The sequence below is a fragment of the Motacilla alba genome, chromosome 15 (genome assembly GCF_015832195.1).
Source record: "Motacilla alba alba isolate MOTALB_02 chromosome 15, Motacilla_alba_V1.0_pri, whole genome shotgun sequence".
NCBI lineage: Eukaryota > Metazoa > Chordata > Aves > Passeriformes > Motacillidae > Motacilla > Motacilla alba.
This window is the reverse complement of record NC_052030.1, coordinates 1829697-1856692: the sequence shown is the minus strand read 5'-3', so window position 1 is coordinate 1856692 and position 26996 is coordinate 1829697. Positions and strand designations below refer to the sequence as shown.

General features: G+C 55.6%; 1 protein-coding gene across 9 annotated transcripts in view; it reads right to left on the bottom strand.

Annotated features, from left to right (window-relative positions):
• Nucleotides 1-26996, bottom strand: part of NOS1 (nitric oxide synthase 1) — an 84653-nt gene that overhangs the window by 15435 nt on the left and 42222 nt on the right. For all 9 annotated transcript variants that reach the window (XM_038152575.1, XM_038152577.1, XM_038152580.1 and 6 more), the window contains 15 exons: nucleotides 23636-23768; nucleotides 17392-17529; nucleotides 16087-16232; nucleotides 15088-15250; nucleotides 13927-14018; nucleotides 12912-13053; nucleotides 11623-11762; nucleotides 11048-11222; nucleotides 9722-9823; nucleotides 8891-9085; nucleotides 7196-7281; nucleotides 4090-4234; nucleotides 3746-3850; nucleotides 3307-3365; nucleotides 421-537 (listed from right to left, as the gene is read on the bottom strand). In XM_038152575.1, the coding sequence (XP_038008503.1) occupies nucleotides 421-537; nucleotides 3307-3365; nucleotides 3746-3850; nucleotides 4090-4234; nucleotides 7196-7281; nucleotides 8891-9085; nucleotides 9722-9823; nucleotides 11048-11222; nucleotides 11623-11762; nucleotides 12912-13053; nucleotides 13927-14018; nucleotides 15088-15250; nucleotides 16087-16232; nucleotides 17392-17529; nucleotides 23636-23768 (1938 nt within the window). The remainder of the gene's footprint in view (nucleotides 1-420; nucleotides 538-3306; nucleotides 3366-3745; nucleotides 3851-4089; nucleotides 4235-7195; nucleotides 7282-8890; nucleotides 9086-9721; nucleotides 9824-11047; nucleotides 11223-11622; nucleotides 11763-12911; nucleotides 13054-13926; nucleotides 14019-15087; nucleotides 15251-16086; nucleotides 16233-17391; nucleotides 17530-23635; nucleotides 23769-26996) is intronic.

The window sequence follows — 26996 nt, the reverse complement described above, 5'->3', positions numbered from 1 at the left end:
GCTGACTCACCACAATGCAGCTGTTATCACTTACTACACGAACAATTTATTCTGAGAATTCAGTTGATGTGTGGCTTTGGAGAAAATTTGCAGTTTGTGCTGCACTGGAGACCACACGTCTGGGTAGCAAGTCAGCAAATGATAGGTCAAGTTCCAAAGCTTCATCCAGATAGCACTATTAAGTTTTAAAAATTGCAGCTATTGGTCTGAATTATTTCAGTTCAGGGCCAGGTCTCATGGAAAGATTACAGGAGTAAGGAGCTCTTAAGCTTGCCAGAGCACAGCTGGCCCCTCCTGTCCCACCACCACCCGCGGCAGCCTGGAGGGCTCTGCCCATCACCCAGACACCTCAGGGTGAGGTGGGCTCTGTGCAGCACTGGCTGCTGCCCTGTCCCTGTCCCTCCTGCCCTGTCCCTTTACCTGACGTTTGCCAGGGGCCCCGTGCTCTCGAAGTTGTCCCTGGAGTCGGGGCCATCACTGGAGGATTTCCGTGCGTCCGAGTAGGAGGAGACGCTGTTGAACCGGACCTTGTAGCTCCTGTGAACAGCGACAGCACCCAGGGTCACACTTGGGACACCTGTGTGCCTCTCACCCGGCCTTGGGCTCACAGGGGGGCTCCAGAGCAGAGCTCAGGGCTCACAATTCCACGAACAGGCAGTGTGGGAAGAGCAGAGGAATGTGCTCCCTCCGGGGGTAAAGCCATAGCAACCCCTCTGCATCCCCCAGCTGCAGCAGGAATGCTGGGTCTGAGCCCAGGTCCTTGTCACCTCCCACTGTGCTGGCCCAGGTGCTGGCCACCACAATGACCTTTGGCTTTACCCGTCCTTCTCTGGCAGCACACAAGGTCGGGTGTGTGTTTGAAGAGATATTCTGAGGCTTGTTTCATTCATAGGAAGTGGGAAATTAAAAAAACCACCAAAAACGGAGTGGGAGAAGGGGTGAGGAGGGGGAAGGGGAGCCGAGGAAAAAAAATAAAATCTGACAACAGCAGAAGTATTTCTGAATTGAGCCATCTCCCAAAATTGCTCTGCACAAGAGTTTCTAAATTTACAGGCAGAGCAGTGAGCAGTGCTGCGTGCATGAGTCACGGCACAGCTCCTGCAGCCGGCACGGCACGGCACGGCACGGCACGGCCCCGAGCCAGTGACAGCCGGGTCACGAGGACCCAGGGCCACCTCTGCCCCTCAGCCTCCCCCCTCTCCCCAGACCTTCAGGCCTTTCTGCTCCTGCACTCTGCTGGCCCCGGCCATGGCCTCCCCTGGGCTATCCCGGGTTAGGTGGCCTCCCCTGGGCTATCCTGGGTTAGGTGGCCTCCCTGCCCGGCCTCTGAGATGCTCCAAGCTCATCTTGCAGTGTGGGGGATTTTCTGCAGCCCAGGCTCCGCTCAGGGCAGCACGCCCCTCTGGATTAGAGGGACACAAAGCCCAGGTGGCCCATGTGGGTGCTGGGCCCAAGGCTGGGACAGCAGCTGGAATGAGAAGGTCCCTGTGGTGTGGGGTGGATGGGCTGCACTTCAACAGCAGGCTTGGAATGGCTTAGGAACGCTTTGGAAAACCCTTGGGAAACCCTTGCTGTAAAGACATGAGGGGCCAAATGCCAAGCTCAGCACAGCCTCAGGGCTGTGGCCAGAGGGCCCTGACAGGCTCCTGTGACACTGTCACGCTGAGAGGCCACCCTGCCCTGAGGGGTCTCCGCATTCCCTGGGGGAGCTGGGACTCCATGGGCTGCACGGACAGCAGCTGCTCTCTCCAGGTGTCTTTAGCCAGGCTGACATTGTCCCTCTCCCCCTCACAGCCTTCTCCAGGTCTCCTTTTCTCATTGCAAAAGGTTTTTTGTGTGCTTGATGTTAGTAAGGTCCTGGATATTGTTTGAGGCAATCCCAAAAAGAGAAGCTGTGGATCCCAGGAAGTGTCCAAGGCCAGGCTGGACAGAGCTTGGAGCAGCCTGGGATAGTGCAGGGTGTCACTGCCGGGCTCTTAGAAACTCCTACCAGCCCTTAAATCACCCTTGGAGAGGTCTGGGACAGCAAGCTCCAAGCTCAGGGGCTTTTAACCTTCTCAGATCTGCCTGACTGGCCATGGGCAGCACCTCTGCACCCAAGGAGAAGATCCTTGGGGTGAGAACCATGTGTGGAACACCCCTTCTCCATGCCCCCCCCTCCAGGGCAGCCTGCTCTGTCACTGTCCCCACTGAGGCAGAGGCCACAAGGAGCCTGGTGGGTTTTCAGGTGGGCAGCCCTGCAGGGACCCATCAGCTGGGCAGCCCTGCAGGGACCCACGAGCTGGGCAGCCCTGCAGGGATCCATCAGCTGGGCAGCCCTGCAGGGATCCATCAGCTGGGCAGCCCTGCAGGGATCCATCAGCTGGGCAGCCCTGCAGGGATCCACCAGCTGGGCAGTCCTGCAGGGACCCACGAGCTGGGCAGCCCTGCAGGGACCCACCAGCAGGGACCCATCAGCTGCCTTGGCTGCTCAGCAGGGCCCTCTCTGGAGAGCCACAGGCTGGTCCCTGTGTGTTTGTCACCACCCCAGTGACACCGCCCTGAGTCAGGGTGCTGGAATTGCCCTGGATCCCTCCTGAATTAAGGAGCAGCCCTGTGCCAGTTGTTAGCTCAGGAGACATTCCAGGGCTCAGCAGTGACCCAGTTCAGGGAAATATTTCATTCTTCACAGCTAAAATTAGAGGAGACCCCAAATGATCATTGTCACTGCCCTCCCTTCCTTCCCCCCCGGGGATCTGCACAAAGCTCATCCTCCCCCGAAGGGGGATTTTCTACAATCCCAGATTCTGTCTCCAAGGTACCGGTTACAAACATCACAGGATTATCACAGCTCTTATTTTCCCTAGAAATCTTTTCACACCATGCATGGAGCTAAATCTGGCTCTCCAGCCCTCCCCCACCTACATCTGCAAGGCTGGGAACTCCCTTCTACCTCCAACTCTTACTATTTTAGTGCCTCCTGGACAGGCCCTGGCTCTCAGAATCGATGATTTTGGGGAAATTCCTACTTTTATCTGGTTTTTTTTCCCCCCACAAATTCCTGCCTCTTCAAAATGAAGAGAGAAGCTTTGAAGTGTCACCCCAGGGAATTACAGGCTGGGATCCACAGGCATCTGTGCTTTTGTCCTCTCTGGGATCTCCAGTCTCTGCGTTCCCTGGCTCTCCAGGCAGGTCCCATTCCTGGATATCTGCAAATGTGAGACCTGCCCGAGGGTTTCCCACTCCCCTGTGAGAGGATGAAGGCAGGGAACCTGTCCTGCATGCTGGGGTTTGGACTGGGAGGGGAAGGGGTTGGAGTGCTCTTACTTCCTCTCCTCCAGGTTGGAGTTGGGATTCTTCATCTCCATTAATGCACAGCCAAATTTCTACAGAAAAAGAACAAAAAAGGCCATCAGTTTTGCCAGGCTTTGCAGGAAACCAAGCCCTGAGCACAGCCTGGGCCGTGGCTCTGCTCCCTGCTCGCTGCTCCCAGCTGCCCAGGTCACAGCCCCCCAGCCAGGGGACTGTCACCTTCTGTGTGACACTGCTGGTGGTCACACAGGACTAATTGAACAACGGATCAGTGGCTGTGTCATGGCAGGGAACCAGGAGATGTCCCTGCTCCAGAGCAGGCTGGAGGCAGCTACAGCCCCTGGACCTGTTTTGGGTCCTTCCAGCTCAGTCTGAGCCAAATGAGGACGTTCCTGGCCCCGTGCCCTGCTGTCCCTGCTGTCCCTGCTGTCCCCTGCTGTCCCTGCTGTCCTACCTCTCCGTTCTCAGGGGGGTCCCCGTTGCCGAAGGTGCTGGTGACCACCAGGACCATGGTCTCGTGCTCCAGGTGCACCACGTCGTACTCGTCCATGGACATCACCTGGGGGCACAGAGAGGTCACAGAGAGCTGGGAGCCCCCTGGGCTGGCTGGGGTGGGGACGGCACGGGGAGGGTGGGAACAGGAGCCTGGAGGGACAGGGGCAGCGCTGGGGGCCACAGCTGCAACCACTGCAGGAAATCAGGGATCTTCCCCCAGCCCAGGCCCACGGGGCACACCCTGGAGGCCCCTGGCAGCTTTCACACCACGATTTCACAGCCATCACGTGCCAGGAGCAATACCTTGGCATCAAAGGCGTGTTTGAAGATCTCACACAGGGTTTTTGCATAGACCTGGGACTTCCCCGTTTCCGTGGCGTACAGGATGGTGGCCTTGACCCTCTTGGCCATGGCTTGGCCCATCAGCTTGGCTGAGAACTTCACAGCCCTGGGAAGCAGGAATAAATCCCAGTCAGAGCCTGGTCCTGGCCCGTGCCTCTAGCCCAGTGCTTTTCATTTCTTAGTAAATGAACAGCCTTACAAAGCTGTAGCATCGATTTTTTGGTTGTCACCTGGCAAACAGGGAAGCCTTGGAAAAGCTTGGCTTGTCAGAGGAAGAGGAGATGGGGGAGCTTGAAGAGAGCTCAAATACCTGGATGGGGTGAAGGAGGAAAATGCTAAACCAGGCATGGGGGTGGTATTTCTGCAGGGGCACAGAAGCAGGAGAAGAATCAGGGGCAGGTAAAGAAAAAGAAAAAGAAAAAGAAAAAGAAAAAGAAAAAGAAAAAGAAAAAGAAAAAAGAGAAAAAAAAGAAAAAGAAAAAGAAAAAGAAAAAGAAAAAGAAAAAGAAAAAGAAAAAGAAAAAGAAAAAGAAAAAGAAAAAGAAAAAGAAAAAGAAAAAGAAAAAGAAAAAAGAGAAAGAAAAAGAAAAAGAAAAAAGAGAAAAAAAGAAAAAGAAAAAGAAAAAGAAAAAGAAAAAGAAAAAGAAAAAGAAAAAGAAAAAGAAAAAAGAGAAAAAAAGAAAAAGAAAAAGAAAAAAGAAAAGAAAAGAAAAGAAAAGAAAAGAAAAGAAAAGAAAAGAAAAGAAAAGAAAAGAAAAGAAAAGAAAAGAAAAGAAAAGAAAAGAAAAGAAAAGAAAAGAAAAGAAAAGAAAAGAGAAAAGCTGGAACCAACCAGAGCTGGAGCTACAGGAGGAACAGCAGCTCCTCCATCCCTTAAATCCAGCCCAGCCCTGCTCCACACAGAGCCCGGGGACACCGAGGTCACACGGAGCTGTCCCAGTGCTGTCCCAGTGCCTGTGATTTGCACTCTGGTGACACCCAGGCCTCCCCTGAGAGGAGCGGGCTGGGGGGTGGCACATTTATCCCAGCCTTGTGCCCAGCTGGCTCTTTCCCGTGCCTGGGGGCTTTTCCTCCAGGTTTCCCCTCTGGCTCAGGGCACACGGAGGGGCCCTGGGGGTCCCCAGCCTCTGTCTATCCAGGCCCAGGTGATGCAGCACCAGGAATGCTGATTCCTCGTCTGTGGCACCTCTGGGAGCACCGTGATGGGGGCAGGGGTTGTGGGGTTGTGGTTTTAGGGACATCCATAATCACACCAACACTGTTCTTCCTACATGCCAAACATTTTTTTCCTGAGTGGACCACCAAGCCTTTAAATGGGGCCACCAGAAGGGCAGAAAGCCATCAGGTCTGGATTTAGGCTGCTGTTGCAACAGGGAAAGGTGATTTTTGGGAGGCTGAGGGAGCACAAAGCATCTCTGTGGCCTCTGCAGGAGGAAGGGCTGCCTGATTCACTTTGACAGCCCTTGCCCCAGGTCTCCGAGTTCAGCAGGGCTCCTGCATCCCCTTAGAGGAGCTGTGGGGAACAGAGGCTGCAGCTGGAGTGGTCCCACCGGGCAGGAGGAGTCCAGCTCCCCCCTGCCCCTCCTGCCCAGACGTACTCTGGTTTTGGGGAATCATTTAGGGAAGAAAAAAGAGGAAAGAAGAGGTAGAAACTCCTCCAGGCTGGTTTATCCTGCCTGCCCCTGGCAGCTCCTCTCCATGGCAAGGTCAGCCTCAGGAACATTTCTGTTTGCTGCTGCATCACCACCCCAGGGAAGTTCTGCCCCTGTGTCGTCCCGTGGTGGCCATGTCCCCTGTCCCCAGGAGCTGCGCTGGCCCCAGGGCAGGGACTGCAGGTCTGAGGGCTCAGATTTGGCCAGATTTTTGAGTCTGAGCAGGCACCAAATCATGCTCAAGGCTCTGGGCTCAGGCTGCCTCTTCTTCAGCTGATAAGCTCAGATCCAGACAGGATTAATGGTGAATTACAGAAACAATTCCTTTCCCTACACCAGGAACAATGGAGATTTTGTTTTAAATGACCTGCCACGCTCACATTTTTATAGAACCATCCCTCAATGGGGCAGAGGGGAGCAATAAAAGCATTTTTTCTCCAAACTCCATGAATCCTCCTGCTCTTCCCCCGGCCCCAGTGTCAGCTGCAGGAGCACATTCCTCAGCTGCTGCTCCTGTTTATGGATGCACCACGGAGAGCAGCTCGCAGGAGGTGACAGCTGAAGAGTGGGAACAAATTGATAGCAGGGATTCGGGGAAACTGAAGCGTGGGGAGATGCTGTGATGAGCCAGGGCCACCTGGCAGCCTGGCCGCCGTCACCAGGGCACACCCAGCCCGCTCCTGCCGTGGCCCAGGGCTCTGCTGCCGCGGAACCAGCAGCTCCCCTCTGCCAATGGCCCCCAGGGGAGGAATTTGGGCCAGAACCAGCCAAAGGGTCCAAATTGTGCTTCATTCCTGCATCCCTGCTGCTGAGGAGCCTTGGCAGGGAAGAGGGACTGGGGTGGCCCCTTGCCAGGGGTCAACTGACGATGAAGTGCAAATCTCAGCTCAGCCCTGATCCATCTGCTGCCTGCAGGGAGATCCCTCCTTCCCATCTCCCCCTTCCTTCCAAAGCAGGTGTTTGGAGGGTTGGGCACTCACTGGGGGCAGGTTCTCCTCATGTGGGGAAAAGGCAGTGGGAAAAGGAGGAATACGGACAGGAGTTTGATCCCCTTAGTGCCAGCACAGCCCTGAAGGGGGAGGGGGGATCTTCCTGCCCCAAGGAAGGGAAAAATGGGCAAAACACCCTCCAAAAGTGGGAAAGCCCTACTGAGCATCAAGACCTCCTAACCAGAGAATGAACAGCTCGGGAGAACAAACAGTACCCAAGATCTGGGATTCACCTCATGGTCTGAGGGGGTGCTCAAAGCACTGCCTGTGTCCCCAGATGTCCCTCATGGCAGGTGAAGGCTTCAGTGGCCCACGGCCCAGGCTCAGAGCCCATCATCTGCAGGCTGATGCACACACCCACAGGGTGCTTAAACCCAGGACCAGCCCCAGACATTCCAGGCCTTTCCAGAGCCTGCTGGTACTCACTTTGCCAGCTTCTTAAAGCCAATGGCCCTCTTCTTGGTGGGAGTCCCATTGACCCCTTTCCAGACGTGGGTGTTCCAGGGGTCCGGCTGGGAGAGGGAAAAGCAGGATCAGAGGGTGGGGAGTGCTCAGAGCTTGGAGAAACGCAGCATCCACAGCCCTGAGAGTTACATTCTCCCAGTCAGGAAGGGGAGGAATAGCTGCTCCTGCACAGCTCTCCCTCTCCTCTCCATGTCCCTGATCCTTGGAGCCTTGTGGGGTTTTTTTCTGGGCAATGGAACATGCCCAGGAAAATTGCAATCTAATAAACCCTCCTGGCTTGTAACAGCATCTGGCCAATTGCTCTGTCACCTCTCGAGAGGAGCGTTAATAGGCCACAGCCAAAAAGAAGACAACGCCAGAAGGGGAGAGGTGATGGAAACAGATCCTTTCCCCTGCTCTGGCCACAGGTTTTTTTCCCCTAAGAGGCCCTTTGGGAAGGGGAGGCAGCCTTCAGCTCATTCCGTGCCCTTGCAGGCTGCAGTCAGAGCCAGGAAGCATCGGGGTGCCTGGTGGGCTGGTTAAGGAGTGAACAGACTGCTCCTGCTCTGTGATTATTCCTTAAGGGCTCTTGACTAAAGGTCACATTGTGTGGAAAGCACCGGAGCGGGGATGGCTGGATAACGAGGGAGTGTCTGCTCAGGGGCTTTTCCTCCCGGTCTGGAGTGTTGAACACCCCAGCAGCAGTGCTTGATCCCTGGCTGAGCCTGCTGGGCTGCAGCCCCTGTCCATCCTCTCAGACCTGCAGGCTGGGATGGGATATGGGGTATGGGTTATGGGATAAGGGATATGGGATATGGGATATGGGATATGGGATATGGGATATGGGATTTGGGATATGGGATTTGGGATATGGGATATGGGGTATGGGATATGGGATATGGGATATGGGATATGGGATATGGGATTTGGGATATGGGGTATGGGATATGGGATATGGGATATGGGATATGGGATATGGGATATGGGTTTTGGGATATGGGATATGGTATATGGGATATGGGATTTGGGATATGGGATATGGGATATGGGACATGGGATTTGGGATATGGGATATGGGGTATGGGATATGGGGTATGGGGTATGGGATATGGGATATGGGATATGGGGTATGGGGTATGGGATATGGGATATGGGATTTGGGATATGGGATACAGGAGCCATCCTCTCAGACCTGCAGGCTGGGATGGGATATGGGATATGGGATTTGGGATTTGGGATACGGGATATGGGATACAGGAGCCATCCTCTCAAACCTGCAGGCAGGAATGGGATATAGGATATGGGATATGGGATATGGGATATGGGATAGAGGAGCCATCCTCTCAGACCTGCAGACTGGAATGGGGTATAGGAGATGGGATTTGGGATGCAGGAGCCATTGTCTCAAACCTGCAGGCTGGGATGGGATACAGGAGCCTTCCAGGCCATTTCCTCACCCACCCATTAGGCACTTCCAAAGTGTGATTAAAAACTGGGAGCTCGGGTGTCCCACATTCCCACGGAGGGGCAAAACCCCATGATTACACTACGTTAGGGTGAAATATCCACTGTGAAGGAATCGGGAGGTGTCGCTCTCCTTCCTGCACCTCCTGAGCTCCCATTCCCACCCCGCCCTTGGCCACAGGCACCGGCGGAGGGCAGAGGTGGGGACAGCACCTGGTACTCAAAGGAGGGCGTCAGGCGGTAGTTGAGCATCTCCTGGTGGAAGACGGGGGTGATGCTGCCCGACATGGGCGGGACAATCCACACCCAGTCGGCGGGACAGCCCCCCCGGCACCGGTACTCGTTCTCCATGTGCTTGATGAAGGACTCTGTGGCCGAGTGGTGATCCACGATGGTCACCTTGTCACTCTGCCGGGGGACAAGAGAGCAGAGCCAGCACTTGTCAACACATCCCAGAGGGAAAAAGCCAAAATTTTACATTTGGAGCTGTTTGTCCCAAATATTCCTTACTCCCATGGTCTTTGGGGATGATCCAAGGTGGCGGCTGACCTTGGTCTGCCCAAGGAGGCTCTAAAGTGATTTGAGAATAGATGTGCTAAGGGAGCCCTGTTCCCCCTGTCCTGGCCAAGCAAAGGTGGGATGGATGGGATGGAGCATCCTCTGCTCACACCCTTGGGAAGCTCTTCCAGAGGGCAGCTCTGACCCAGCTCTGGGAAAGACTCTCCCCCTTTGAAGGTGGCTCACCAAGGGCTGGTTTTGTTACTCAACCTTCAGGTGCAGGCTTGGGGAAAGCCAGTTCCTGCTCATGGATAGGTCAGAAGGGCTGGATTTTCCCCTGTTGGGATATTCCTTCTGGACCAGCAGGACTCAGGTGCTGATGGTGGTGTTTTACAACATCCAGAGTGTGGAGATTATTAAATCTCACTGCAGCAGCCCAAATTCGGGAGGCACAGCCCAGATTCAGACGTTGTCCTTGGGTGGATGTCTCCACACTTGTCCCACCCAGTCCCTGTGTCCCTCCAGGCAGAGCAGGGTGTGAGGTACCTGGAAGCTGTAGAGCACAGCGATGTTGATCTCCACCAGGGCCTGGTCCTTCCACAGCGAGGACGTTTTCCTCATGTCCAGGTTCATTTTCTTGGCCACTTGCTGTAACAACACGTGGCAGGAGGGGAAGGATTTAATGGCTAAGAACAAGGATTGGAGAGCTCTGCTTGGGGAGAGGAACCCAGAGGAGAGGCCCAGGCTGGAACAAGGCACCCACGGGGCAGGGAAGGGCCGATGTTGTGCTTTCCTCTGGGAAGAAATCCTGCCTTTTCCTGTCCATGACAGGAGCACGGCCTCTCCTCCTCCCTGAGCAGAGGCAGGGGGCCAAATTCTGCTGAGGAAGCCACCAGGAGCAGCTGGGCACTCACACTGCTCCCACCCCTCTGGTGTTCGGGAGACTGGGGAGGGACAGAGCTCCCCCTAATAACACAACATTCCCTGGGAGGTTTTGATGGATCCAGACCCCCTGCACGGGCACCTTCCCGGGGCTTGGCTTTGTCTCTCCCAGTGTGGGCAGTCCCTGAGCCACGGGACCAGCTGGAGGGTCCCCAAGGGCACACATGTCCCTGAGGAGCCACCAAGGGTCTCTGCACCCTTTCATGTTTCAGCACTTGGCCTCAACTGAGAACACGACCAGGTGCCCCCTGATCCCTAAGATTCTTTGGGAAGGTCCACAGGGATCACACTGGCTGTGTCGGACACCTGCTGGACCCACAGGACACAGAGACCTTGCCAACCCCAGCCATGTGGCTCCAGGAGAATTCACAGATTCACAGAATGACCAGGTTGGAAGAGACCTTCGAGATCATCCAGCCCAACCCAGCCCCAACACCTCAACTAAACCCTGGCACCCAGTGCCACATCCAGGCTGTGTTAAACACACCCAGGGATGGTGACTGCACCACCTCCCCGGGCAGCCATGCCAGAACTTTATCACTCTTTCCATTAAAAACTTTTTCCTGATATCCAGCCTGTATCTCCCTTGGTGCAGCTCGAGGCTGTGTGCTCTGGGTCTGTCAGTGCCTGGAGACAGAGCCCAGCCCCACTGAGCACAGGCACCTTTCAGGAGCTGGGAGAGTGATAAGGTCACCCCTGAGTCTCCTTTTCTCCAGGCTGAGCACCCCCAGCTCCCTCAGTGGTTCCTCTCAGGGTTTGTGTTCCCAGCCCCTCTCCAGCCTCATTGCCTCCTCTGGACACGCTCCAGGTCCTCAACGTCCTTCCCAAACAGAGGGGCCAGAACTGGACCCAGAAGGGATCTCCTGTGCTCTCCCAGTGTCCTGCCTGCTCCCCAGTAAGCCCAGAGCCGCCAGGAGCAGCAGGAGTTACCTCCAGGATGTTGTAGCGGGAGCTGTCGCAGTAGTCGCGGACGCCGATCTCCGTGCCCATGTACCAGCCGCTGAAGGGGCAGGCGGAGAACTCCAAGCCCCCGATCTCCAGGAGCATGTTGGAAACGGCTGGCAGCCCGTACCACTTCAGGCCCAGGTCCTTAAACCACTCAAACCTGCGGGGGAAAGGTCAGGATTAGGCAACCAGCCAGGAATTCCCTTCCCAACGCAGGCAGGGGGATGGGGGAGGTCGCTTTGCCACCAGGGTGAAGGACTTGAGCAGAACATTTCCATCAGTACCTCCCACTGGGGCTGTTCATGGGGACAAGGTGATTATGGAGGGGTGTAAGCCCAGGGAGGCTTCAACGAAAAGGAAACTTTCCAAGAAAATCCATCTGGATACAAGGGAAAGCCCTGAGACACGGACACAACCTCCCTGCCAGCTCTGCCAGCTTCACTGGAGGGAAGACCTGGAGAGGGTCTTGGCTGAAGCCTCCAGGCCATGGCAAGGGTGGAACCAGAGGAGCTCAGCCCTGCTGATCCCCTGGAGCAGTTCTGCGGCTGCTCCTGACTCACTTGGGGTGCCGGATGGGCACTTCCAGCACGAGCTCCGGCGGGATTTCGAAGAGCTCAGGGTCGTTGCCGTTGGCTTGGAGGAGCAGGGGCAGGATATCGAAGCGCCCGTACGGAGCCTTCCAGCCTTGCTGGATGCAGATCTGCAGGGAAAACAGAGGCAGGGTTGGTGTCCCAGCAGGTCACCCGCCCTTCAGACACTGTGGGCAGGGAACTCCGTGGTGCTGGGCACAGCTCCTGGCAGGATTCCTGTCCTTGTGGTTGAGCAAAGGGAGGTACAACAGGGGAGTGGCCTGTCCCAGCACCCCCATGGCCGAGTCAGGGGAATTTGGGCTGCAAATGAGCCTGGAATCGATCCCAGGATCATGGGGAATCGATCCAGTAGGATCATGGCTTGTGCCTGTAGTGGTGAAGGAGAAAACAGGTGAGAAAAGCAGAGAAGTGACAAAATCCAGCCTTTACTCCTGGGGAAAAAAATCTGAGGGTGACGCAAACCCAGCCTCCCCAGGTGGTGCTGCACTGGACAATCCCAACCTGCTTGAGCCAGCCCCTCCTCCCTCTGGGGGTGCTCAGAATTCCTAGCAGGCATGGGAAGGGCGGGTTTAATGTGGGAAATGGATTTGGAGAGAATTCTCAATGCCTGACAGAAGGCCCACGCAGAGTGCATCTGTGTGCAAACCTGGAGATGAGAAATGCTGAGTTAGGAATGCCACAGCATGGGACAGACATTGTTGGGAGAGAAACGGAGCTGGAAACAAGTTTCACAGGATGGCCTCACAAATGAGACTGGATACTTTAGAGAAACAGAACTGTGAAAGATGCACTGTAGTGGGACCCACGAGGGGTAATTTTAGATGATTGGCTTTAAGGCATTTACAGCGTGGTGTGGCTAAAGCTGATAGGCCAAGAAATTCTTGCAGTGTATTATAATTAGAAAATAATTCGCTTCTGATTGTGATGGTGGGATTATAACATCTGTATTGCCTCACCCTTCCCATGAGACTGAAAATGGAGTAAAAGCTTTTCAAACACCTCTCATTTGCCCCATCTCTCACTTATGGGGACAAGGTGGTTATGGAGTGGTCTAGGCCCTGGGAGACTTCCAGATAAAGGAAACTTTCCAAGAAAATCCATCTGGATACACGGGAAAGCCCTGAGACACGGACACAACCTCCCTGCCAGCTCTGCCAACTTCACTGGAGGGAAGACCTGGGAGAGGGTTTAGGGTGAAGCCCCCAGGCCATGGCAAGGGTGGAGAAGGGTCGGGAAGGGCGCGGTGCCGCAGGCGGTACCTCGGTGAGCTCCACGTTGGCGGGGTCGCCCAGCACGGAGCCGTCGGGCTGTTTGTAGCCGGCGTAGCGGATCAGCTGCGCGTTCCAGATGCGGAAGTCGTGCTTGCTGTCCGTGCGCTGCGGGAAGATGGTGATGGCAGACCTGGAGGGGAAAGGCAGCGCTGGTGAACGCCACGAGCTGCAGGAGGGGTGAGATGCTGGAGAAGAAGTGCAGCCACCACCTCTGGGTGGGCCCCGAGTGAGTCCCTGAGAGTTGGTGCGCTGGCGGTATCGAATTTTCAGGCATCCCCGACGAGGGGGAGACAGAAATGATGCATCTGACTCCATCTTATCAGAGGCTAATTAATTACTTTATTCTATACTTATTCTAGATTATATTACACCATGTTACATTACATCTAAACTCAATCTGCCAAGCACTGCACTGCACTCCACAGCACAGACTCTCGTGGCTGTCAGCCGACAGTCCCGACACACACACACACACAGAGGCCAAGGAAACAAAACACCATCACTCTGGGTAAACAATCTCCATATTGCATTCTACTTTTGCACACACACAGGCACAGCAAATGATAAGAATTGTTTTTCCTTTCTCTGAGGTTCAGAGAATGTGAATCTCAGAAATATTCTCGGGAAGATTGCCTTGCTTTTCTCTGTGAGGAGAAACGTGGGGCTACACTGGCGGCTCTGGAATTTGGGGTGTTCCCAGCTCCTGGCTGCTCACAGGGGGTTTCAGACAGATCTGGAGAGCAGTCTGAGCTCTGTGCTGGATGCACAATATGGGAAAGGGGAAATAATGGGAAAATCTTCCCTCTGAGTGCCAGCAGGCAGCAGGAAGAGAGAGACCTGGACCGGCAGGACTCCTCCACCCCAGGTCAGGTCCCTCTAAGCCTTCCCAGGACTGCTGCTGGCTGTGCAGTGCCCAGACCCAACTGCAGCAGGGCCCAGAGCTGGGTCTCCACTCATCCAGAGTTCCTTGGATTCAAAGCCTGGTGACTCCCTTGTGGCTCACCTGAGGTTCCCCTTGTTGGTGGCATACTTGATGTGGTTGCAGATGTAATTGAACATCCCATGGGCCGTGGTGCAGTCCCGGGCATCGAACACCTGGAACAGGGAAGCAGTTGTGGGGACGTTCCAGCTCCTAGGGCAGAGCCAGGCAGAGGAAACACAGCACATGGAGAGCTCCAGGCACCACTGTGGCTTCTCAGGGATCTAAAGCTCTGTAATTATGTGTTCCCTGCCTTTGGAACATGTGGATGTCTAATCCAGCTGCCCCTTTTGCTTTGGAGAGGTGACTCATCTGCTGCTCAGGCAAAAACCTCCTCATTCCCGTGCTCCCAACCTGCTGCTGTTCCTGCCTCATCCCCCAACAATTACGGATTCTCTCTGCTTCTCTTGCAGATCAGCACTCAAAGCTGGAGCAGGACAGGTGTCAGCCAGGGCTGAGGGACAGGGAATCACGGAATCATGGAATGGTTTGGGTTGGGACTTTTAAAGAGCATCTCATTCCATCCCCTGCCCGTGGCAAGGACACCTTCCACTATCCCAGGGTGCTCCAAGCCCCATCCAGCCTTGCCTTGGACACTGCCAGGGATCCAGGGGCATCCAGGAAAGCACGGGGAAATCAGGAAGGGGGATCAACAGAAGTGGCTGTGCCCATTCCCTGTGTGAAACAGCCACAGGAGCTGCTCAGCAGCACTGGATTTGTTCCAGGTTACGAGAGGAGAGGACAGCTCTGTACCAAGGGGTTCCCTAGGGATCACTGATTTCCAATCCTGTTCTGTGTTCCCCTTGCCAAAAGGGCACTGAGCCAAATCCTCCCCTGCTGTATCTCAGTACTGAGGACAAATGTGTCCTGCTGCCTCTCTCCAGGTACAGCAACAGGTTTGGAAGCAGCAGGAAAGATGTTGGAGCAGAATCTGATATTGGCAAACATCCCCTGGAGCACCAGCTTCCATTTCAGACACAGCCACCTCATCTCCCATCCCACAGACACTTTTCCAGCTCCTGCCAGCATCCCACAGCTGCTGAGGGGAGCTATGTGTGCTGAACAGCTGCGCCTGGACCTGCGCTGTGCTTCCCAGGTGCTGGAGAGCAGGATTTGCCTCTCCAGAACTCCAGCACACCCTTTAGCAGGAGTCTCCTGGGTGTTTGTGGCGGGATTGGTGCTGACCTGCAGCTTGGACCACTGGATCCTGCCCACGCAGCGCGCCGCGTTCCTCCAGGCGTGCTTGGCCCCGTAGATCAGCTCCGTGTCCCGCAGCTGGTAGGTGTCAGTGGCCTCAATCTCCTTGGTCACCTCCTCCAGCCTCTCCATGTGGGCCTTGGAGCCGGATCTGGGAAGGTTGGGAGCAGAGGAGATGGAGGGTCAGGCGGAGGGCACGGGATGCTGCTGCTCTCCACCTGGAATGCCTTGCTCCTACTCACCCTCAGGGATTGTGGGGATGGCTATCCCAGATTTGGGATAACAGGGGGGCAAGGACCAGGGGGAGAGGACAGTGCCTTGTGCAGAGACACAACAAACACCAGGAATGAAACTCCACCCAAGAAGCAGCTGCTGAAGGAGCACCAGGGCCTCCCCCTGCTGTGACTTACACGGGTGGGAGATCAGCTCATGGAATCATGGAATGGCCTGGGCTGGAAGGGACCTTAATGCTCATCCCATTCCCACCCCCTGCCATGGGCAGGGACACCTTCCACTACCCCAGGCTGCTCCAAGCCCCGTCCAGCCTGGCCTTGGGCACTGCCAGGGATCCAGGGGCAGCCCCAGCTGCTCTGGGCACCCTGTGCCAGGGCCTGCCCACCCTGACAGGGAACAATTCCTAATCCCCAAGATCCCATCCAGCCCTGTCCTCTGGCAGTGGGAAGCCATTCCCTGTGTCCTGTCCCTCCATCCCTTGGCTCAAGCCTCTCTCCATGTCTCTTTTTGCCTCTGGAAGGCCACAACCAGGTCACCCCAAAGCTTCTCTTCTCCAGGCTGAACAATCCCAGCTCTCTCAGCCTTTCCTCCCAGCAGAGCTGCTCCATCCCTCTGATCATCCTGGTGCCTCCTCTGGACTGGCTCCAGCAGCTCCAGGTCCCTCCTGTTCTGGGCCCCAGGGTGGAGGCAGCTGTGGATGACCTGTGTGACATCTCGGCACCAGCAGCAGCCTCGGGCTGCGGCAGCACTCACCTCTTTATGGAGGAGTAGTACTGGTCAATGAAGTCCTTGGCCAGGAGCAGCACCTCCTCCTTGCTCCTGGTGTCCTCTGACTTGCGGATGTGGGGGCTGGGGGTCATCACGGAGCCCATGCAGATCTGCTCGGTGCACGCCGTGGCCTGAGGGGCAGCAGGGAACAGGAGTGTCCTGGAGCCACCGCGGCACCGCTGAGCTGGGTGGGGGCAGCCAGCGATCACCCACACAGAGGGGGTGGTGTCTGACAAACAGGGACATGCCCGGCTGGATGGGGACTCTGAGTGGTGACAGCCGGGCCATGTGCAGTCACCACTTGTCCCAGACAGTGGAGAGATGGGGTTCACACCCCACCTTGGCATGAAGTCAAATGCTTTTCCTTATTTAGCCCAGGTGGATTTCCCTCTCTCTGCTTATTGCACCAGATCTGAAATTCAAACCCTACCGGAGTGTCTTAGGCTGAAATATTTAGCTGGGCTGCGTGTTCTATCCCCATCTGTCAGAGCTGGGGCAGTTCTCTGCTGTCCATGGGGCAGTTTTTTTCTTTCTCTCTCCCACAGCCAATCCTCCCTCCAGGAGATCTCTGCTCTCCATGGCCACTGAGTGTCCCTGCATGGCTGATCAAATTCCATCATCCCATGGCAGATGCTCTGCCCAGGGCAGGAGCCAAGCATTCCTACCTGGATCCAATCTGAGCCTGGAAGAGCACAGCAGCCTTTGCCCCCTGCATTCCCAGAGGAGCAGCTTTCTCCTGCCCTGCATTCCCAGAGGAGCAGCTTTCTCCTGCCCTGCATTGCCAGAGGGAGAGCAGGCCCATCTCCAGCAGCCCTGGAGCTGCAGAGGAAAACTCCAGCCTTGTGCAGGATCCCTGCTCCAGCAGAAGCACAGCTGGCCCTGCAGGAGGGCTGAGCCACCATGGAATGGCACTGCTGCCACCACCCTGACACACAGGGGGTCAGGGCATATTCTCACTCTGGCAGTGGTGTCCTGTATTACTTCATTTTTTTTTTAAATTTTTTTTCCCCCATAAAGAACCGTTACCCCTATTCCCATAGCTTTGCCTGAGAGCCCCTTAATTTCAAAATTATAATAATTCAGAGGGAGGGGGGGTTTACATTTTCCATTTCAAGGGAGACTCCTGCCTTCCTTAGCAGACACCTGTCTCTCTTGAAGACACCTGTCTTCAAACCAAGACATGGAGACAAGACATGAATTCCCCCACTTCTGCATTCCTGGGTAAATCCTCCTTGGAAATGGTGCCATCCACTCGACGATGCTCAGGGAATTGTGGCCAGCTCTACTCACCATGGCAGTCTTGAGGTGCAGGGTGTCGTGGAGCACGGAGCCCGTCTCCCAGTTCTTGATTTTCACGAAGCGGGGGCATTTGGAAGGGCTCCCGTTGGGGGCGTTCTTGGGCGGGGACTGGCGCCCGGACGGCGGCGGCTGGAAAAGAGGGAACATCGGGCACGAGGTCAGAACTCATCAGCAAAATGCAGGAAAAGGTCCCAACAACACAGCATCGTGTATGGATGGATGGCTGTGCTTGAATTCCAGGGGTGACACAGCCAGGCAAGGTGTGTTATCCCAATGTTTGGCGTTATTTGGGATCCTACAACGGAGCTGCCGACTCGCAATGGAATTAAGAAGTTGTGTCTGGTTATGGGACAGCCAAACCTGTGGGAAATGAGTTAAAAACAGAGATGGAAGTGACTGGGAGAATGTTGTGTTCAAGTTTCTTAGAGGAAGACTCTCCTGCAAAACCTGTGGGGTGTTTCTTCCCAAGGAGCATCACCTGCTCAGGTTCTGCAGGTGCCAAGCCCTGCCTGGAAAAGCTGAGCATCAATCTGAGCAAGCCAAAGGCACAGATCCTCTGATACCAATGCTGGAAAGCTTGTAGGAATGAGGATGAACTATCCGAGCGGGAGGGCTGTTGAATCGTGAGTAGTTGGATTGCTCCAGCCTCAGCTCCCTGACACTGCCTTGGCACGGGCTCTTCCAGCTCTCCTTGAGTTCTGTGCCAGCACGGGGAGAGCCTCAGCCAGCACAGAGCTTGTGAGGAGCAGAATGGTTACAGGTGCTCCTTTTTGCACGTTTTCACAGATAAAAACACAATTTTCTGCTGGGGCCCTTACTCACCCCAAGCATTTAAAGCTTCAAGAGCCACCAGTGGCTGCCAGTGGGGACAAGGGAGCCTGCAGTGGCTCTGGGCAGCAGAGCTCTGCCTCCCAGGAATCAGATCTTATACAGGGATGAAATTCCATCACTGGAACCACGGTGCTGCTGCTGCAGCTCTCCAGGGGACATCTGAGAGCGTCCTGGCCAAAGCTGCTCGTGTTAGGCACCACTTCAAGGCTCTGCACAGCAGCTCTGGGCTGGGACTGGGTCTGTGCCTTCCTGCAACAATCCTGGGGCTGGTGTCCCTTTTGAAATATCTGGTTTTCTTGAAGCTGACCCTGTCTTCAGCAGTGTCACCTCCTTTCTGGGGGTCCTGGGCTCCTGTCAGCCCTGCAGCAGCAGCACAAATTTAAAGAAGCAGAGAACCAGCCCAGGGTGGGAGAAGCTCCTGGCTCAGGAGGGAAGGCAGCAGGAGCCACAGGGAGGACAGAGCAGCTGAGGCTGCAGGTTTGACTGGTTCCCACTTCACCGGGGGATTGCTCTGCTGTTCCAAAGCTCTGAGACATCAATCCTGGCTGGCTCCAAGGCCGAGGCCTGGGCTGAGCAGACACCTTTGCAATTGCTAGCACTACTGGCCAGATTTTTTCTCAGTTCTTGTTTTTACAGTAAGTCCAGACTTTTTTCCCCCTGGAAAACAGGGATTTCAAGCAGCCTGAGGCTCATGGTGTAATGCCACGCTCCGAAAACATATTCTGGGAGCAAGGGACAGAGGCTGGAGGGGAAGGCAGAGATTTACAGCCTGAATCCTCAGCAGGACCTTCTTTAGCCCTTGCAGCTTCCAAAAGCTGCTCCCTGCACCCCTCGGGCTGTGCTGCTCTCTGACATTCCTCATGTCACAAATCCCATGATTTTCCCAAGGACTGTGTCAAAGTCTGCCCCTTGAAGCCAAATGTCCACACACCACATCTCAGGCTCCCCTTTGCACGCTGAGGAAACTGAATAAAAAACCTCATGCAGAGCTCAAGCCCAGCAGTAAATAAGAACCTCCTCGATGCAGTCCTGCAAAACCACTATTTTTAAACTCTTTTTTTTTTTCAATTTTGAGGAGTCCAGCCTGAATCATGGCAGTGGCAGATCCTGGTCATTTTTCCCCCTGCTTGTTTCACTCTTCCAAGAGAATTGAATCATTCTTTAGTCACCAACAGCTTCCTGTGCTCCCTGACCCACCCCGAGGACCAAAGGGGACAATCTGCCACCTTCCCTCTGAGCCTGATTGCTCAGAGCAGCTCCCTGAGATGGGCAAAATGTGCTGAAAACAGCTCAGAAATGCCACCAAAACCAATCCTCACCTGCAGCTCCACCTGCCAGACAGAAACCGGGAGCACCAGGCAGGGAGTGTTGATTGTACCCAGCACTTTTTAATGGGAGTTTTGATCTCCTGACAAGGTGTGCTGCTAAAATACTGGAGCAGGTACGGCCCCGAAACGTGCTGGGAATGCAGATGTAGCAATGTCCCCGTCCTCAGAGCAAGTGAGGGGACGCAAGACTCAAAAATCTGGCCAAATCTGAGCCTTCAGACCTGCAGTCCCTGCCCTGAGGCCCGTGCAGCTCCTGGGGGCAGGGGACACTGCCACCACAGGATGACAAAGGGGCAGAACTTCCCTGAGGGCTGGTGCTTATCTGCCTGCAGTGCTCTGCCTCAAATCCCCCCAAAGCTGCTCCCTTTCCCATTTGTCTTTTCCCTGCTGGAGCTGGGCAAGCTGGAATCCTGGAATCACAGAGTCATTGAGGCTGGGAAAGGTCTCCAGGGCGGTTGATCCCAACCTCTGAGTGAGCACCAAGCTGCCAGCTGGGCACAGCACCGAGTGTCATTCCTTGGACACTTCCAGGGATTAACGGGACCCCATTAATCTGTTCCAGTGTCCCAGATTGCAAGGCAAGATGTATTCTCTGTGCCATCTGTCAGAGGTGGGGCAGTTATCTTCTGTTAATCGGGCAGTTTTCCTTATCTCTTCCACAGCCACTCCTCCCTCGGGGAGACACCTGCTGATAACAGGCCACTGAGTGTCCCTGCATGGCTGATCAAATTCCATCATCCCATGGGAGATGCTCCGCCCAGAGGGAGGAGCCAAGCATTCCTACCTGGATACAATCTGAGATCCTGGGACAGGCAAGACAGCTTCTCCACTGGCTTTCCCAGAGAACAGCTGCCTCTTCCACTGGATCTTCAGAGGAAGACTCCACACTTCTACAGGATCCCTGCTCCAGCAGAACCACCCCTGACACTCCAGGAGGACTGCAGGCACATTTCCAATTGGACTGCTGCCACCACCCTGACCCACAGGGTGTCAGGCTGTGTTCTGACTCTGTCAGTGTTGTTTTGGTTTACTGCATTGTTTATTTTATAATTTTATTTTTCCCCAGTAAAGAACTGCTATTCCTGCTCCCATATCTTTGCCTGAGAGCTCCTTAATTTCAAATTTATAACAATTCAGACAGAGAGGGGTTACATTTTTCCAGTTCAGGGGAGGCTCCTGCGTTCCTCAGCAGACACCTGTCTGTTCTAACCAAGACATCCCTGCCTGACAACCCTTGCTGGGAGAGGCCCACGGAGCAGAGGGATGCCGAATCCTGGGACAGCAGCCAGGCTGGAGCAGAGGTGTCAATTCTGACAACCCCATCCCGGGGCAGCTGTGGAGGGAGAGAGAACCCAGGGGAGCCTGGGAAGGAGCCGTGTGCGAGTCCACGTGTGTGTGTGAGACAAATATTCCCTGCCGCTGTGCCAGGGAGGCTGCGTGCGATCCTTTCATGTTTTAATGAGGCAGCTGGGATCTCGGTGACTCAGGAGAGGGACAAGCCGAGAGACAACTGCGGCAGCCGGGGCGCACACGCGTTATGCAGACAGCTCCCACCCGGCGTGTGCCGGCGCTCCGCGGCTCCGGAGCTGTCTGCGCCCGCGGGAGGAGCACAGCCGGCCCTGGGGGCTCCCTGGGGACACAGTGGCAGCAGACATCTCCCGTCCTGGGCTCTGCAGGTGCTCGCCTGCACTGGGAGCACTCAGCTGAGTCCCACCGGGGCCAGGGCGGCAGCAGCAGCCGGGTCGTGGATTTATCTCCGCGCTGACATTTCCGTCCAGACTGCCTCAGCCCCGCTCGGCTCAGAGCGTGTCCTGTGCCTCTGCTCAGCTGCAAGTCACCCTCACAAGCTGCTCTGAGCGGCTTCCCCTGAGAGCCACACGGGGCACAGAGCTCCGGTTGTCCTCAGGCTGCTCACGAATCAGTCCCTGAGGGCTGAAACAGGACCTGGCACAGCCTCGGCATCCTCAGGGCTAGGGCCAGAGGGATCAGGCTGCTGGGAAACCAGCAAAAAACAGCAAAAAAACAGTGTGGTTTTGTAAAAAATAGCAGAGCGATGGGGATCGATGCCCAGCGGGGCTTTCAGCACCTTATTACGAGCCTCAGTGAGCATTTGCCACCTGGCCAAGTGAATCCACCCAATCCTGCTCCAAAAAAACCAAGGAAAGTTCCCACTTGGCTTGACTTTCCCCTGTGTTAATAGTATTTATTGCTGCTTGAAAGAAGTTCAGCTGCCTTGACTGCACATAGCCCTGGGGAATGGCTGGGGGAAAAACCAGACTGCTTCCAGAAAAGCAGGCGTAAGGATTCGGGGATAAGAAGGATAAAAAGAAAGCTGTGCATCCAGTGAAAAAAAAATAATAAAGAGTTTAATAGCAGCTTAAGACTGGTGGTTTTGGCAGCCCCAGCACAGAGAGAAATTAAGCTCTGCACACAGAAGGTTATAAAGTGCTTATAGTAACAGACACGGACACGCACGGGGCTTAGCAAAGGAGGCAGGAAGACTCTGCAGAGCTGGGGCAAAGGGAGCAGCCCTGACCTGTCCCTGGGCTCAGGGTCCCCTGTGCTGGGACGTGGGGCTGCCCAGGGCCATCCCCCAGTGGCTGCTGCAGCTCAGGGGAGCTGCCACCGGCGTGGGGTGACACCCAGCCCAAGGCTGGCTGTGCTGCTGGGACCCCTGAGGTGAGGGAGGGTGGGAATGGATCCCAGGCAGGTTGGGTGCAGCCCTGCAGCGTGGCCAGGGCTATCCCAGGGCCCTGTGTGGGCATCAGCACCGGCTCAGAGGGTCTCGTGTGTCCCCATGGGTCTCTGGCACTGCCAGGCTGCAAAAGTGCATGGGAACATCATTGCATGCAGGACTGCCAGGAGAAATGCATCCAGCCCTGGGGCCAGCTCAGGAGGGACCTGGAGCTGCTGGAGAGAGCCCAGAGGAGGCACCAGAGATGCTCCAAGGGCTGGAGCCCCTCTGCTCTGGAGCTGTGGCTGCCCCTGGATCCCTGGCAGTGCTCAACGCCAGGCTGGACAGGGCTTGGAGCGCCCTGGGACAGTGGGAAGGTGTCCCTGCCATGGCAGGGGGTGGCACTGGATGATCCTGTGGGAATCTCTGTGGTCTTCAGGCCACCCATCCCTCTGCTCCAGAGCCAGGCTGGGAGAGCTGGGGGTGCTCACCTGGAGAGGAGAAGGCTCCAGGGACACCTCAGAGCCCCTGGCAGGGCCTGAAGGGGCTCCAGGAGAGCTGGAGAGGGACTGGGGACAAGGGATGGAGGGACAGGACACAGGGAATGGCTCCCACTGCCAGAGGGCAGGGATGGATGGGATCTTGGGAAGGAATTCCTTTAGAGGGTGGGCAGGCCCTGGCACAGGGTGCCCAGAGCAGCTGGGGCTGCCCCTGGATCCCTGGCAGTGCCCAAGGCCAGGCTGGACAGGGCTGGGAGCAGCCTGGGACAGTGGGAGGTGTCCCTGCCATGGCAGGGAGGTGATCTCCAGTCTGGTCCCCCAGGTCCTGCCCTGGATAATCCCATCAGGGAGATCCTTCTGCCCAAGCACTGGCAGAGCTCACGCACGTCGTGTTTTCCCCGAGGTGATCTTGGTGGCCTGGCTGGGTCTGCCTGACGTCTCTGGCTCTGCTACAAACGTGGAGTTAATCTCCTCTTGGCAAGGAAGCCTGAGAATTTATGGCCGTGGAGTGTGAGGAGATGAAAAGGCACCGTGGAAGGCATTATCTGGAGTGCTCTATTGAATTACCATCAGATGAATCCAAAGGACTTTAATGATGCAGCTTGGCCTTGTGCCACCAGAAGGGATCACATTCCCCAGGGAGGCCTCGGCGTCCTGCTCCCTGGCTGGGCTCCCATCCCATGTCAGAAGAGGAGCATCATTCTCCAGTGACCTCCATTCCCTGCCTGAACCACGGCCACTTCAGCTCCTGGCCCAAGCGGGCTCTGGGATCCATCACCTGCAGCTTTTGGGGTCACGTGTTGTCCCTGTGCTGTGAGAACCCACCGGGATGGGTCACATTCCCTCAAACCCTGGCAATTCTGGTTTTCCCACCCAAAGCAGCCCCGGCCATGGCCTCTTACCTGCTGTGCTTCAGAGCAGGGGTTGTTCAGGACCACGGGGACGTTGCTCTTCCCCCACAGGTCCCCCGGGACACGATCGTTCTCCATCCGAGCCGGCAAAGCTTTCTGGGGATTGTTCTCCCCTTCCCTGAAACTGAAGGGTTAAAAACCTTTTGGGGCGCTGGCACCACGGGCACAGGTCCTGCTCCAGCTGCTTCCCACAGGAGCCCAACCTTGGCCACTGCCCCGTGGGAAGGGAGGAAAGGCAGAGCCTCGGCCAGGGCGATGAATCACCGAGGTGAGGAAACACAACCACCATGGGAGCTCCACCTCAGAGCCTCAGGAATGCCCTGTGCCCACACTGGCTCTACACCAGAGCCTCTACACCCCAAAACCCCGGCTGGAACCCTGGGGAAACAGCCCTGGGAGATGGGGAAGGGAGGCTGGAGAAGCTCGTGGCAGAAGGAGTTTGCAGAGCAGCTCGGCGCTCGTGAGCAGGGAAGAGGAAAAATCACCCCAGAACAAACAGGAGGCTCCCAGGAGCTCTCCCTCCTCTTCCTGACCTTTCCAGATGCTGGGAGTGGAAGGGATTTCAGCCAAGCAAACTGAGGGATTGTCCCTGGAGCTGGGGGATGAGGGGAGGGCTGGGCACTGGGGACATCCCTGTGCTGGCTGCCCCGGCCCGGGTGGTGACACCGAGTAGCTCAGGTGTAGCTCAGGTGCAACTGAGGTGTAATTCAGGTGCAGCTCAGGTGTAGCTCACTGCACCACACACATTTTGGGGTGTGGGAGAGGCTCTGAAATTCCACCTGAGCTGGTGCAAAACCTCAGCCAGGGGAGCCCTCGTCAAGGAGAAAACAAACGGGGTTTAGAGAGGTGACATTCAGACAGGCGGGGGGGCACCTTTGTCACCAGCACCACCAAGGCCACCAGGGAAGGGGCTCCTGGGCTGGGCAGAGCAGGGGCACGGGTCAGGATGGGCACAGGCACTGAGGAAATGTCCTCTGGAATAGTTTTGCTCCTGCTGTCAGTCCTTAAAAGCCTTCCAGGTGCCACTGAATCAATAATGAGAATTCTCATTAACGGTGGCAGGGTTTGGGCACTGACCAAAGTAGGACACTTGCACCCAAGGCATAAATCACACTAACAGGATGCTCCTGATTCAATTTCAGGAAGACAAATAAATACAAATAAATTCAGTTTCACAGTCCTTGAACTCCTTTAGCTTAAGGAAAAGACTTCATATAAAGAGCATCTCCCTGTGCTTTTTCTGTCATTTTTCTGCTTTTACAGAGCCATGCTCAGCTGCCAAAATATTTCCCTGGGCTCTGGCCACCTTCCAAACATTGGGAAGTGGCCACCTTGGTGCAAGTGAGGAGGCACAGGTGCCCAAGGACCTGTTTTTCCTGGGATTTCTGTGCCCCCCAGGCCATGAAAGCTGTTCCCTGGTGACCTGGCTCCTAGGAGGACAACGGGTTTCAATCAGATAAAACACAGCTTTTAAGAAACCCCACCCAAGCACCTCAGCCAAAGGCAACAGATCCCAATCTCTGCTGCAGGGAGTGGTGATCCAGGCAGATCCCAGAATCCACAGGGCTGCACAAGGATCCTGGGGACAGGGACAGCCAGCAGCCACGCAACCCCTCTGTGCCCAATCCAGAGGGCAAGCTCAGGGTGTCCTGCCCAGTCTGCCTCCATCCCAGTAATCCCCAGCAGGCAGGCAGGCAGGGAATTAGCAGGATGAAAGCACAGCCAGCCTGGCTGTCCCTTCGGAGCCAGCCCAGCTGTTAAATCTCCTGCAGAGCTCTCATTCCCACGGCTGCACATCCCTGCCCTCCTGCCCTGATCCCAGCGTGCCAGGGGACTGTGGGAAATGGATTTGGAGAGAATTCTCCCAACCTGACAGAAGGCCCACACAGTGTGCATCTGCGTGCAAACCTGGAGATGAGAAATGCTGAGTTAGGAATGCCATGGCATGGGACAGACATTGTTGGGAGAGAAACGGAGCTGGAAACAAGTTTCACAGGATGGCCTCACAAATAACACTGGATACTTTGGAGAAATAAAACTGTGAAAGATGCATTGCAGTGGGACACATGAGGGGTTATTTTAGATGATTGGCTTTAAGGCATTTACAGCACGGTGTGGCTAAAGCTGACAGGTCAAGAAATTCTTACAGTGTATTATAATTAGGAAATAGTCACCTTCTGATTGTAATGGCATGAGTTATAACATCTGTATTGCCTCACCCTTCCCATGAGACTGAAAATGGAATAAAAGTTTTTAAAACACCTCTCAGTTGCCCCATCTCTGGGTCAGAAAAGGGCAATGTCCAACAGGGACACAGAGCCAGGTCAGCACGGGGCCACCGAGCTCCTGAAGCTCCAGCAGCTGACAGGCCCCAGCTGCTCCTCACAACGGGCCCAAAATCCAGACAGAAGCACTGAATCCATAACGAGGAGATCCCTTGGCTCTCCTGGAACTTGGGACTTCGCAGAAGGAACCTGTTGGAAAACCACAGGGCCTCTCCAGGAGAAGTTTGGGGTCAGCCAGAGACCCCACAGGCACCTCCAGAAGGTGCTGGTACCTGGAAAGGGTCTGCAGGGCAAGTGCCAGCACGAGGGAAGCTTGGAGAGGGATCCACCCACCATCAGCAGCAGCAGCTGAGGCCTTGGAACGTGGGATCTCATTGTGTGCACAGCAGCAAAGCCATGAATGGTGGCAGCTGGAGAAATCCCAGATCTCGAATGAAACTGGGTATTAATTTGGGTGGTTTGGGATTTCCGGGGCCTGCTGGAGCAGGGATTGCTCCCATTCCTTGGCCTCGAGCACCAGCTGACAGTGGGGTGCCCCCTGCTGAGGGACAGGGACATCCAGGTGGGAATCACCCGGCTGCTCCGCATCCCCTGCGTGCCTGCAGGTGTGGCAGGAGCTGCATTCCTGCTGCTCCTCCCCATGGATTTATGGCTGCATGAGCACAGCACTGAGGGGCTGACCCTGCTGGGAAAGCACAGCCAAGCGTGGCTGTGACAAAGCCACCAGAGTGACCTGGGAGTGTTCCTGGTGCTGTGCCTGGCCAGGGGCTGCCCTGAGCCTCCCCCGGATGAGGCTGCCCAGAAGGATCCGGCTCTGTCTCTTTGGAGAGAGGCAGGGAGAGAAAAGCCCATTGAGAGCAGCCAGAGCCTCACCCCAGTCCGAGCACAGATGGGGAATAAAAATAAAACCCATCAATTGCTTCATTTTACAGATATTTCCTGGCCCCCGCTTGTAAGGGCCTTGTTTGTGAGCTGGGACAGGAACAGGATTTTTGGGATGAGTTATTTTCCTCTCTTGCCGTGGCTGCTGCAGCCCCCAGAGGCACAGGGTGACCTGAGGATGTCAC